The sequence below is a fragment of the Epinephelus lanceolatus genome, chromosome 8 (assembly GCF_041903045.1).
Source record: "Epinephelus lanceolatus isolate andai-2023 chromosome 8, ASM4190304v1, whole genome shotgun sequence".
In the NCBI taxonomy this organism is placed as follows: domain Eukaryota; kingdom Metazoa; phylum Chordata; class Actinopteri; order Perciformes; family Serranidae; genus Epinephelus; species Epinephelus lanceolatus.
Window position 1 is genome coordinate 42,838,803 of NC_135741.1, and position 14,384 is coordinate 42,853,186.

Below are 14,384 nucleotides of genomic sequence, written 5' to 3' on the forward strand. Positions count from 1 at the left end.
TAAATCCTGCACACTGGACCATTCCAGCATAAAATGAGTTGCTCAGAGGGAACAGCTGCAGAGAAACGTGGCTATATAGCTGTTTTGTGTTTTGTTCTGCATTTTAAGATGTATTTACATGAATTTTTTTGCTGACCCGCAACAGCGGGGCCAGCACAATAAGAGCAAAGGTCTGTGACTGAGTGAATGCCACCACTTCCTGTTTCAAATTAAAAGTCCTTGTTTATATTAAAAGCCCTCCAGCCAGGGTCTGAAATCAACACCCACCAAGCGCCAAATATGGGTAGATTTTCCGTCTTGTAAGGCTTTCCGTCACACTGGTGGGTAAATGTTTGTACCAAGATAGTCATGTAATAAAAAAGTATGTTCAGGGGGTCTACTGCATTTTGGTGTCATTTAGGGGAGCATAGCTCTGCTGTTCCTGTGTTGTCTGTGTCACGCTCACACAGACACGTGTGGATTGTATTCAATGTAATACCTCAATGACGTGTTGAAATAAATGTATATATGAAACAAAAAAACATAAAAAAAAGTCAAGAAGTAAATTTTGGACATTTCCTATTGCATTTCATACATACACGGTCCAGTCATGTGCTAGTCTCGCCACCAGACAATCAGAGATCTCCACCTTCTGATAGTCTGGGGACACTCCTTTCTAAAGTGTGTTTAACACACCGGCGAAAATGGCGGCAACAAAGCAACGCCTCTTGCATTTTTGAAAAGGACACGCCTTCTCGGAAATGTGCGCTCCCCCTTTTCTCATCCGCAAGGAAACAAACACACAGAGAGCTTGAAAATGGATGCTGAGAGATTTAACTCCGTTTTATCAAACGTGTGCTCATCCGTAAAGAAAATATTTTTTCCAGCGGATGTCTTAGTTACAACATGACTGAGCTAACTGGAGTAGTTTCATGTCGTATCCGACAACAGGAGGCTTTTAACAGATGACGTCCTGATGTTAGCTTTGCTGCTGCTGTTAGCTGTCCCTGTCAGCTGCAGCCACTGATGCTTTCTAGACATCGTGATTTCCCAAAACTGAATAAATACCACACATAGCAACACAAAACTGCTTTGCTAGCTCAATCATGTTGTAACTAAGATATCCGCCGGAAAAGATTTTTTTTTTTCACAGACCGTTTAATGAGTCATTACCTTTTACAGACACCGCTAACGGTTAGCCCAGCTAAACGTGCACACAGAAATAGTAATGTTTGTTCAGTCATTGTGTTTATAAACTTTACAAACATCGGATTAATCTAAACGGTGATATAGTGACGTGAAAAATGTGATATAACTTATAGGCTATATATATAGCTCAGAGCTCTGCTGGTTTTCTACCCGGAAGTATTTGTAAACAACAAGGCGATTCCCTCTATAGTCCAGCCGGACGGATGAGTCATGGCCTTGTAAAAGATTATGTTTGTTTCTTTTAGTTGGTGAGAATGTGTCACAGCAAACGCGACAAACATCCACTAACTTTGACGGCTTTTTCTGCGAGCGCGGCTGAGCCATTTTGTACCGCTACACGTGTTTCTAGTGGGACTATGTTTACAAGCACAAGAGTTCAGCGAGCCACCGAAGGACCGCCCTACAGATTTACTATTGGTTCTGCAACATAGGGAGTTTTTTTAAACTCGTATCCGCCCATCTAAACACAAAATCAGGGAGAAAGTCATCAGTCTTTAGTTAAGCAAATCGTCTAAAGACTGACTTGTGAGTCTAGTCATGTGCTAGTCTTATTCTGTTGTACACTCAGTAAAATGCAATCTCCACAGACAGCTGTTCAATTGACTCAGATCTCCCAAAGTGCACATGTTGTGAACCTATGCACTATAACCAAAAGTCCAAAAGTGATGCAGCCTGAGAGAGATTAAAAAAAAAAAAATCCTCTCTCGACACTTCAGTAGTGATAATAATAACAGGCCTAACTGGTTGAATCAAGCTTTACATTCACACACACCAGCTTTTGCTGCTTCAAGGATTTCAGGCTTGCAGAAGCGATCCATGGTTCGGTACAGGCGACAATACATCCACACCTGTGAAAGAAGCAAGCCAAAACATTCACATAACATCTAATGAACACATTTCATAAAGTGGATTACTTGTTTTACACTACCAGTAATACAAAGACCTACCTGTCTGCCCTGCAGCCAGACATACTTCATCTCATCATAAACCTTCCCATTCCTCCCGATACAAGTGAAGAAGCCTCTGAAACACAAAGCAGAGGTTCAAGCATTCTTCACAGGAATACAGACTGCATGCACAGTGCAAAGAAATGTACACAACTGCCAGGCATGGAAGCTGGAAGTATTATTTAAAAAAGCCATTACCTACAATATTTTCAATTCAAAAGCATTCAGGTGTAACTACAGTACCCGTGTAGAGTGTCATGAGAGTATTTGAGCCAGAAGTCCACTGCATTGTCCAGTGCTTTCCGAATCTGCTCTCGACATTCCTCAAGCTTCACCACAGACATTTTCCTTTCAAAAGGAATATGAAAATCAGTTTGTGATAGATGATAAGATGTACGACATTCCTTTGTTTACTTTCTCCTGAAAAAATACTTTTTGTCTTTTAATGTTTTTTTTTCCTTTATTTACAGACAAGGTGTCACCACTCCAGTACAAAAACTAGAATAACTGCCCCAAGGTTTTATGCCTCCATGCACCAGTTACATTTCTCTTACAGTTTACATCCATGTCTGTGAAAACAAAGCAAATGGCTGTCTGCATTGGCCATTCTGACTAATACACAGTAGCGGTTGCCAATAAAGCATTGAAGTTTTCTAAGGCTGATAGTACTTCGCTCTTTAAGGCAGGTCAATTTAATCAACGTTGTGATAGTCTATAGTTGAGGAAAAACTTACTGGTAAATGTTAAGTTAACTGCACTTGTATAGCACCTTTCTTGTCTTCCAACCACTCATAGCCCTTTTTACGCTTCATGTCACATTCACCCATTCACACATATTCACACATTAGGGTCTGAGACTACCATACAAGGTGCCACCTGCTACTCAGTAACCATTCACGTGCTCGCACACACAGATGAACAGCCATCGGGAGCAATCTGGAGTTCAGTATCTCTCCCAATACTTTGACATGTGAACTGGAGAAGCCGGGGATCGAATCGCATGCATGCCCCAATGGTGGGATCACAGGTGATCAGAGATGGTCAAAAATGTACAAACAAATCTTTTTGAATGATTCTTTTAATTGTCCAATATATGCCAGGTCAGCCTGTTGACATCCGCGTGCTCATGAATCCCTCCTCCCACTCGGGGCTACTGTAGGGTACCACTGTCACTGCCTGTGAATGGACCAGATAAAAGACCAAGTTAACCATTCTCTCAAGGTAGGACATTTTCTGCTTGCCCAGAAAGTACGACAAATCGACTATTTTTTTTTCTGCAAGCTGCAGACACTGATACAATCCTACATGCATGTACGGAGTGTCACAGAGAAACTGACATCGTATTTTGCAGGTTTGAAAGGTTTGATACATTTACATGAATCAACTCGAAGGAACCAGAACTGTAAAAAGAATCGGACTGCCCATCACTATGGGTGATCAACCTGCTTAGTGCTGCCTCCTTGCCTCAGTTAGTGACCTAATGAATGTTTCTGCATGACACCATGTTCATTCCCGGATAATACACAATAACACAAACAAACTAAAAGATTAAGGCACCAGGTACACCAGCAACTCCTGTGTGCTCTGTGATGTAAAATTACTGTTTCTGTCACAGGAGTCTGGTGGCTTTGAAGAGGCCATAGAGCAGCTTCAGTTTCCTGCCAGAAAAGGCTGTCTGATGGCAAGCTAAAATGGTAAAAAAAATAAAAATAAAAATAATGTCAATATAACATTAACTTAAACTTACCTTCATATTCTTAGGTGGTCTTTTTTATAAGGCTAAAAAAACATTTTGCTGCTGCTCAAAATGAAACAGTCAACAGACCCCTTTGACAAAAATAAGTAAATTTACTGTCCACAGCAGTACATTGCCAACTGCATCTGTTGTAGGTACTGCACTGACTATCAATTTGTGTATGTGCTTATACATTACAAATGCAGTCTTATATTATATTGAACCTTAATGTGTTTTCACGTTTGACTAAAGCTTTAATTATAATAAAATAGCACCATCTTCCAGCTCAAATCTTCCGAACAAACACTTTCCTCATTCTTCATGCTTACACGCTGTCAGCAAAACTGCATGTGTTGGGGGAGAGAGGGGAGGACATCAGCACTATGACCTACATACCTAACCCTCACTTTTTGCAAACGGCAGTGGGAGTTTCTATTTGAAAAACAGAAAAGAACACAGACGGACCCACCCTTTAACACTTTGCAGAACATGAATTATGACTTTTCGTAAAACTGGCATATTATTTACAACAAAGGTGCTCTGGTTAATGATAAATGCAAATGAATGAGTTCACACAGCTCACTGTTTTCCTAAGCTGTTTTCTGGTAGAACAATGAGGTAACAAGTATCACACCAAAGATTTAAGTTGAAATTCTACCACAATACTCTGAAACTGTATGCTGAAATTAAGGTTCAAGAAGTTCGGTAAAGTTGGACAGATATTCCCAGATTCAGACTTTGCGGGTCAGTAACTCGTAAACAAGATGTCGTGGCAGTACATACGACACTACGTTCTTACCTTGGTGAGGTAGACAACAAGCTACAACGTAAATTTCATCAGAACAAGCCGTCTTTTGAGCTCGGCTTGTAACATTGATCTCTATGCACAACGAGTGCGCAGGGACCGTCTACAAAGTGCAACACCGAAAAGAGATAAAACAAAATTATTCAATAATGTCAACACTATGCAGTGTAGCGTCTCCACGTCACTTCACACATTAATGGTCTCCTGCTGATCATACTACAACACTCAATAATTTTTCTGATTTTTTTTTTTTTTTATTAATAAAATGATTCAATAAATTCACTATTAGTGTAGTACCACTGCCTTCATTTCAACCACCAGGGGGTCTCTAGTGGGTAAAACTACAACACTCAGTTTGCAGAAATATGCTTTTTCCATTTTTTTTTTTTTTTTTTTTGAGAAAATTATTCACTGGCTTCAATACTATGTAGTGTAGTCTACCCCAAATCACTTCACACATTAATGATCTCCTGCTGATCATACTACAACACTCCATTTGGAGGAATATGCTTTGTTACAATTTTGCTGAATTGTTTTGGAGAAAATTATTCAATAGTTTCGATACTTTGCAGTGTAGTGTCCCCCAAAATCACTTCACGCATTAATGGTCTCCTGCTGATCATACAACAACACTCAGTTTTGAGGAATATGGTTTGTTATAATTTTGCTGAATTTTTATTAGGGAAAATTATTCAATAGTTTCAATACTATGCAGTGTAGTCTACCCAAAATCACTTCACTCATTAAGGGTCTCCTGCTGATCATACTACGACACTCACTTTGGAAGAATATGTTTTGTCATAATTTTGCTGAGTTGTTTTAGAGAAAATTATTCAATAATATCAATACTATGCAGTGTAGTGTCCCCCAAAATCACTTCACACATTAATGGTGTCCTGCTGATCATACTACAACACTCACTTTTGAGGCATACGCTTTGTTATAATTTTGCTGAATTTTTATTAGGAAAATTATTCAATAGTTTCAATACTATGCAGTGTAGTCTACCCAAAATCACTTCACACATTAAGGCTATCCTGCTGATCATACTACAATACTCACTTGGGATAAATATGCTTGTTCATCATTTGGCTGAATTTTTTATCAGAGAATTTTGCTATAAATTCAATACTATGCAGTGTAGTCTCCACAAAATCAATTCACACATTAATGATCTCCTGCTGATCATACTACAACACTTCATTTGAAGGAAAATGCTTTTTCATAATTTTGCTGAATTGTTTTGGAGAAAATTATTCAATCGTTTCAATGCTATGCAGTGTAGTGTCCCCCAAAATCACTTCACACATTAATGGTCTCCTGCTGATCATACTACAACACTCAATTTGGAGGAATATGCTTTGTCATAATTTTGCTGAATTGTTTTGGAGAAAATTATTCAGTAGTTTCAATACTTTGTGAAGTGATCTTGGGGACACTACACTGCATAGTATTGACATTATTGAATAATTTACTCAAACAATTAGCAAAATTATGAAAAAGCATATTTTTCCAAACTGAGTGTTGTAGTATGATCAGCAGGAGACCATTAATGTGTGAAGTGATTTGGGGGACACCACACTGCATATTATTGATATAAGTGAATAATTTAGTTTTATGTCTTTTCGGTGTTGCACTTTGTAGATGGTCCCTGCGCACTCGTTCCATAGTCGGTTGTGCATAGTATGGATGCACCAATCCTACTTTTTCAGTTCCGATACCGATGGTGGGGCCTTACGTATCAGTCGATACCCAATACCGATCTGATATCATTGTTGATTTAAGAAGCTACAAACCTTAACAAGACAAACACACTAAAGGCATCGGGTGTGACTATTCCTTTCTTTCCTGAGACAAAATATAACAAGATTAAACAAATGAATGCAATGAACTATTAAACAAATGAATGCAATGAACCATTCATTTGTTACAAAAGTAAACAGTTGTGCAACAGCAGCAATAACTTATGCATCAGCATTTAGATTCAAGTAAATTCGGATACAATCTTTTAGAAAGAAATACAAGTGTTGCATCTGAAACTGAATTGGGCAAACATAGAAACAGTAATCATACACACAGTAACCAAATATTAAAACAAAGTAAAACAAATTAAAACAAGTACACTAGAAAGGCAGAAAAGGAGAGGAAATCTTCCTTCCTGTGTGTGCCAGTTGGTTAATGATTTATTTCTGAGGTTTACCTATTAAAGATAGATTCTGTTTGATTTTTGCAGTTTGATTTTTTTCTATAAAACGAGAATACAACAGTTATAACAAAATAGGACAAGTTGCATCAGACAATGGTGTTATTTCTTTTCTCTTACATCCTTTCCTGCAGTCTGAGCTAAAAACTCATCTATCCCACTGTCCATCTTTGTGTTTCTTCTTTAACCCAGCAGAGGACAGCATAGTCCTCTGATGTGCAGCTCCTCTTCTGTATGATTCAGTAGGCTGTTTCAGTCTATTGCAGTGCCAGAGGGGGGTTTACACATGAACACAAGATTAATTGTGCAATACTCCATTGGGAAACCAAATAACTCCATATAGCAGACCCTTTCGTTCGCTCCATGTTGCTTGTGTTTGCCACTCTCTAATCAACTCTCGCTGCATGTGGCACACAACTCTTGTTGACGTAGCCCGTGTTGCAAAGATTTAAAGGGGAAGGATCGGTCTTATGGATCAGCTGCTTTTACAGATACCCGATACAGCTATAATGTTGATATAGCGGCCGATAACCAATCATAATATTGGATTGGTGCACTCCCTGGTGGTTGAAATGAAGGCAGTGGTACTACACTAATAGTGAATTTATTGAATCATTTTACTAATAAAAAAAATTAGAAAAATTATGAAATAGCATATTTCTCCAAATTGAGTTTTGTAGTATGATCAGCAGGAGACCATTAATGTGTGAAGTGATTGTGGGGACGCTACACTGCATAGTATTGACATTATTGAATAATTTTGTTTTATCTGCACTTTGTAGACGTCCCTGCGCACTCGTTCCGCAGACTGTGCATAGAGATCAATGTTACAAGCCGAGCTCAAAAGATGGCTTGATGAAATTTACGTTGTAGCTTGTTGTCTACCTCACCAAGGTAAGACAGTAGTGTCGTATGTACTGCCACAACATCTCGTTTATGAGTCACTGACCTGCGAAGTTCGAATCTATGAATATCTGTCCAACTTTACCAATCTGGTTCAGAAATAGTAATCAGCTGGGTTAAGAATGAAAACTGGCTCCTGTTTTTGTTTTGTTTTGTAGCTTTGCCTACAAGACTTATTAGTGTATTATCTGTGTACCCAGATTATGGCTATAAGAAACATCCTCATCATAACCTCAGCTGATTCTCTAAAACACAGGCTGCTATATATGATTCCTACTGGTGTACCTGTAAGCATGGTGCTCATTCAGCCATCTGAGTGAATGAATGAGCTGAAATAAAGACAATTCCTCCTATAGTGCCACACCAAGCAGAAAGAAATGAACAAGACAGAGTTCTGAGCAGTACCTGTTTTGTACCTCATTATTGAGCCATTCTAAAAGTAAGATTTATTTTCCTAAACTTGCATGTTGTGTTTTTTTTTTGTTTTGTTTTTTACATTATGCCTATAAGATTAAAAAAAATCACCTTTTATCTTTTAACTTTTATCTTGTGCACACACATTGATAATAACTTGTATGCACAGGATTTAAAAAACACGTTTTATCTTTTATCTTGTGTGCACAATTTTTGTTTTTTCAAAAATCACCCTTTATCTTTTAACTTTTATTGTGGGTGCACAAGTTAATATTGAGTTTCAGGACTTCAGGGGCTCCGTATATTTTAAAAATTGACTTGGCTTGACTTCATAAAAATCCAGTCATTCTGATATATGGGCTTATCACACCAGTGAGCAGAGCAGATGGTTGTGGGGAGAGGTCTGTCTATACGGCTTTCTGCCAGAACGGCATTTTTTGGCGAAGTTTAGGTGAAAACATTGTGGTTTGGGTTCACTGACCAATCAGAGTAGACTGGGGGTCTTAAAGAGACAGCAGGCAACACACAGACAAGACTTGGGGTGAATAGATGTGCTGCACCAATGGAAACAGAAGCTTCCCCTGCACATCACATCATGTAAGCATGTAGCGCCCCGAATCAAAAGCATAAATCTGAGAATTAGCATTACATGTCACCTTTAATTTTGAATAGACGCACAAAACGCGCACTTTTCATCTTATTTTTCCCAACTTGGTATCTTCCCCCATCAAAAGTCAACAGCAAGCTAGCGATATTTTCTAACTAAAATCCGAGTCGGACCAAGACTTGTTTTCCCCTGGTGTCGCTACAAAGCTTGACAGACAATCCATCTGTCAGTTCGCTGCAACAGTCTGTACTGCCTCTACTGTTAGTGTTCGGTTTATCAGCTGTGAGAAGACAGAACGGACACAACCTGCAGGTAAAACTGGACTTATTAGACTTACCTTGTACTCCAACTAAGGCAGAAACTGTAGAGACTATCCTGCAGCCGTTCTCCCCTCTTGTCATATGACCAGAGGCAACAGTGGCTCTGGAAAGGAAGTGGAAAGCGGATCTCAGCGCGGTTTGAGTAAATGTACCCTCACTCTGCGATCGAAAGACTGGAATCTGCTCCTGTGGCATAAAATCTAGATTACTTTATGGTTTTTAAGGTGCTGTCGGACAGAGGTCAGAGACCGGGGCAACATTGTGCAATCATGTTGGAAACAAGAGAGAGCATTAAACACTGTTCTTTTTAATTATCTCTGCAAAAAACAGAAAAGATTTTACAGCATACACACACTGTGTCCACATCCTGACACAGAGGAGGTAGTCAAACTGTCACTGAGTGAAGATTTTTAAAAGAGGAGAAAAACTTTATACTTAAATTTTTGGTGTGGGAGCATAATAATAAGCATTACGAATGAATGAATTAAACAACTGTGTTCTTTAAACGCACATCACCACCACATGATCTCAAGAAAGTACCAGCCTATGATGTGACTGGGTAAAAACAATTCATATACAAAAAGTGTGACCATATGCTGGGCTGTCTCTAGGATTGAGGGCATTGGGGGCTTCTATACGGGGGTCCATGGGGAACCTCCCGCAGGATTTTTTTTTTTTTTTTTTAATAAACAAGCTCTAATTTGGTGCTTTATTCATGCAGTCGTTTTAAAAAATACTTTCCAGATCCAATTATGAATTGTGATGTTGAAAATATTAGCATTTGTTAATATTTAGTATTGATTAGAAACAGAATACTTTACAACTGCTATCATTAAAAATGTAGTAGAGCAATGTAGTAGTACAAAAGTAATGTCTTATACTAATTTATTATGTTTCAGCAATAATGGCACCAACAGAATTTTGGGTGATATGATTACATTTACATTGTCACGTAATGCACTATCATCCAAAATCATATAAGGGTGCTAGTGATTGGTATATTTGGGTCATGTCGTACTGTGTGTTATCATGCTCAGTGTGTTTCCATTAATATAACTACATACAAGAACCCCCTCTGCTTTTGCATCCTAAGGCTGCCTGAGAGCAGCAGGGATAAGGAGCTAGCCTCTGAGTTTTGTCCTCCTCCCAGCCCAGTGATCAGCACATCTGGGTGATGTTAGTATATATATATATATATATATATATATATATATATATATATATATATATATATATATATATAGCCTACGTATTTAGATTCAAGGCTATTTTAAAACATCTGCGGCTAAAGCCTTGGAAGCCCAGGCCAGGCTACGCAACACCAAGTAATTTCAACAGTTTTTAGACAGCGTGTACTAAACAAAGTGGAACAAATATGTTGTTACTGATTATTTTGTGTGAGGTGTCCTGTTGATGTATGTGTTTGGGAGGAAACATTGTGAATGATGGAGAGAGAATAGATGCATTCCTACTGTGATGTTGACACACCAGCAGATGGCAGCATGGACTAGTCCACTGTACCAGAATGCCAGGCCTGCTTTTTTTTTAATGCTTGTAAAGGGAGACTTATTTCAGACAGTTTGCATTACAAACATGTACAGGGAGGAGAAGTGTGGGTGTCTATAGTGTGAAATTCTTCTCATCCATAATAATCTGGGTGAAGATGATGTATCTGTTCCTACAGTAAAAGTTAAAGGGGGATACATATTATTTCAAATTGCATATTCGGTCTGTCAAAAACTGTGTTATTGTTATGAATTATTATTGTTAATTACCCTTTAAGGGGGGTGGATTCAGAACCACTTACAAAACCCAAAGGTATATTACAGTGAGCGTTTTGAGGTTCAAAGGGTCTTTAAAAATCGCTGATGGTGAAAAGACGTTCAGAATTGGTTTAAAAGTTTATGTTTTTTCACTGAGCTTTTGAAGACATTGATTGAACGATTACATGTAGACCATATTTCACTGGGATTTGCAATACTGACTTTCAACTGAGAAATTTGGATGTGATTTCTTATTTAGGCTCCAAAATGATGATAGGCTATTATTTCCATACTGCAGAGGATGAAAAATCTCACTATTGCAAATCCTGGTGAAATATCTCTAAATGTGAATATTCTAATACTGACAATATATACCACCTAGCATGACTTTAGTTTTCATATAGATTTTGAATGTAAAATTGCTGCAGTGAACATGACTGTACGCACACAGAGCAATGGAGACAGTACGACCACACACAGTCCGCTTCTCCAGTCACCTTACGTACATCTTCACCACCTGCACATTTCGACTGTGTAAATTAGCAAAGTCTGGAAATAAAGCCAGTTACAGCTCTCACACAATTATTACAGTCCATATTCTCACGATGAGTCCTAATGATATAGCAGACCAAGTTCACCAAAACAAGATTTAATGAATAAATAAACAGTGTTCACCTATCAAACTTCCATTTTCAAATGATATTCCATGATCAAGCACAGACTGCCATGATTTTTGACACAATAAGCAACACACTGATTGGTTTCAATGTTGACTCAACAACAAGATGTATTAAATAAACTTTCCTTTGTGATGGAAGTCAGGGATTTAGATGTTATTTGTCTGATTTGAAGGTTTATTCTGTCAACAGAATACATGTGTTACTGATGGAGATGTCTAGGAGTCAAACTAAATACATTCATCATAAACTATACACAGTCTGTTGTATATTAGCATTGAACTGTTTTAATTACTGAAGGTTTTAGCAATACAAAGACCTGCAGTAAGTGCAATGTGAGGATTCTTAAAATAACATCTGTACAGATGTGAAGCCCTGACTATATGTGACTGATCTTTGATGAAAGCTGTTGTCTTGTATTTCTTTCCTCTGAAAACATTAACCTAACAGTCAGACACAATTTATGTAGCCTGTGTAGTTGAGGGGACAGGTCTGCTCTGCAGCAGCAAACTGATATGATGCTGATTTACATGAGAATTCATGTAAATTGGAGGTTGAACCATGAACATAAATTACAGATCACCTGTAAAGAATTTTGTTAGCTTATTCTGAGTGTTTCTATGGCTGCATCCCAAGTCTCTTAAAATTACTGCTAACCACCTTATCTAGCCGCCTTATCTGACTGTTTAGTCCCTCCCACTTAGGAAAACATTTAAGGAGTTAGGAGTGAGGAGTGAGGATTGCTGATTTGAGACATGAGACGGCCTTACTCTGAAGCGTCATGTAAAGCGACATCCTTTTCTGATGACTGCGGCAACTATGGGCGGCACAGCTGGATCTGCTGCATAACGGAGTCAGCGTTTGGCGTACATCCCAAGTCACATTATATTCACTGATCAAAGCCGTAACCTCTCCTGTTTCCTTCATCATTACACCTAAAAGATCCCTCCTAACGCCTAACGCTAACTCCTTACTGGCAGGAATAAGAGACATGAGACGGCCTTAAAGATGACAGACCTTGAACGACTTCCGGTTCAAGTCAGGAGTTAGGAGTTAGCAGTATACAATTAAGAGACTTGGGATGCAGCCTGGTTCCGGTCTAGAGAGCGGATGCGGAATTCACCAAATTCACCAAAGTAAAAGTCTTCACCAAAGTAAAACTTTAAATTCTGGCGCACCATCGATTTGGGGTGATGAGGGGTGTAAGAAAATCGATTAACTTAATGGCTTGGGGCTTTTCATGTAAATTATATTCTTTAAATTAAAAAGTTTCACAGCATTTTTATTAGCTTGGTGCTTTTATTTGGAAAGGCGCATCCATCGAATTCCGGATCCAGTCTCACTCGCCCTGGTTCCGGTTCCTTACCAAACCAAAACGGCCATTTATGGCCCCAGACTAAAAAAAAACGTATCCGGAGCTAACAATATGCAGGTGTTAGGCTCATTCGGGATGAACTGCGCCTCGCTTGGAAAGTGCACAAGATCAGGCAGCTGCAGCAGGAGGCGGTGAGCCGCAGTGAAGTTGGACAGTTTCCCGACAGTTTTCAGTAGCACAGGAAAGTAGGAGGAAGTCATTGGCTGCATCTCAAGTCTCTTAATTGTATACTGCTAGGGTGACCATATTTTGATTTCCAAAAAAGAGGACACTCAGCCGGCCACGACATAGCCTACTTAAATGATACTCACAGCTTACTCAAAGATGCCTTATCATTTTAATATATTTAAAATTGATATGTATGACATTATCATCAGTTTATAAAAACCCCCCGGACACCCCGGACGGGACGTGAAAAGTGGACATGTCCGGGCAAAAGAGGATGTTTGGGGTACGTCCCAAGTCTCTTATTTTATACTGCTAACTCCTAACTCCTTACTTGAACCGGAAGTCGTTCAAGCTCCGCCATCTTTAAGGCCGTCTCATGTCTCTTATTCCTGCCAGTAAGGGGTCAGCGTTAGATTTAAGAGGGATCTGTTAGGTGCAATGATTAAGGAAACACGAGAGGTTCCTAACAGGAAGTCTTTTTCAGCTTGAGGCCATGACGTATAAATACCCGACCCCTACATCTGGCTCATTTGAACGAGATGGCGGAGAAACAGCTTAAGTGTACCCGTTACATGCATTCTTTGCAATAAAACGCTGTAATTTACATGCCTACGTGACTACAAAGAGTAACGTTAATGATATTTCGTGCAAGACTGTCATGTTGTAATTAAGTTTATTTCATTCACAATCCGTTGCATTGTTCAGCGGACTGTCGGTGATGTGTGGCTGTTAAATGTGCAGCTGCTCATGTCCAGAACCACACGTGTTGATATAACACTAGGCACACACACACACACACACACACACACACACACACACACAAACAAACACATTTGCCCATCATTAATTGTCCTGCATGTCATGTGAGTCGAATGTTTAATAGCTTGTAGGTAATATTAATTAGCCTATTAATGCCTATTAATTATGCAGCAGATCCAGCTGTGCCGCCCATAGGTGCCGCCGTCATCAGAAAAGGATGTTGCTTTACGTGACGCTTCAGAGTAAGGCCGTCTCATGTCTCAAATCAGCAAATGGGAATAGCTCAATTAAACTAAAAAATGGCAATCATAGATAAGGAAATCATTATCAGCCAAATGGCTGATGACACGACCCTTTTTTTTTTACAGGATTCCTCTCAAGTCAAAAACTGTGCATTGCCATCTGTCTGTAATATTCCAAATAAGGAAAGAGTCACCTATCTGGGGATAGTTATAACAAAAAAACAGAAAGACAGATGTAAATTGAATTTTATCCCGATTTTAGAAAGAACCAAAAAAGA

General features: G+C 38.9%; 1 protein-coding gene across 2 annotated transcripts in view; it reads right to left on the reverse strand.

Annotated features, from left to right (window-relative positions):
* The window catches only part of renbp (renin binding protein), a 31,186-nt gene extending 21,905 nt beyond the window's left edge, over positions 1-9,281 (reverse strand). The window contains exons 1-5 of one of the 2 annotated variants that reach the window (XM_078170324.1): positions 9,140-9,267; positions 2,870-3,311; positions 2,379-2,483; positions 2,136-2,211; positions 1,961-2,036 (exon numbers count right to left, since the gene is read on the reverse strand). In XM_078170324.1, coding sequence (XP_078026450.1) covers positions 1,961-2,036; positions 2,136-2,211; positions 2,379-2,479 — 253 coding nt within the window. In that variant the 5' untranslated portion in view covers positions 2,480-2,483; positions 2,870-3,311; positions 9,140-9,267. Of the gene's footprint in view, positions 1-1,960; positions 2,037-2,135; positions 2,212-2,378; positions 2,484-2,869; positions 3,312-9,139 lie in introns of both variants that reach the window. The other variant, XM_033628270.2, reaches the window with a different exon arrangement.
* Positions 9,282-14,384: the final 5,103 nt, after the last annotated feature.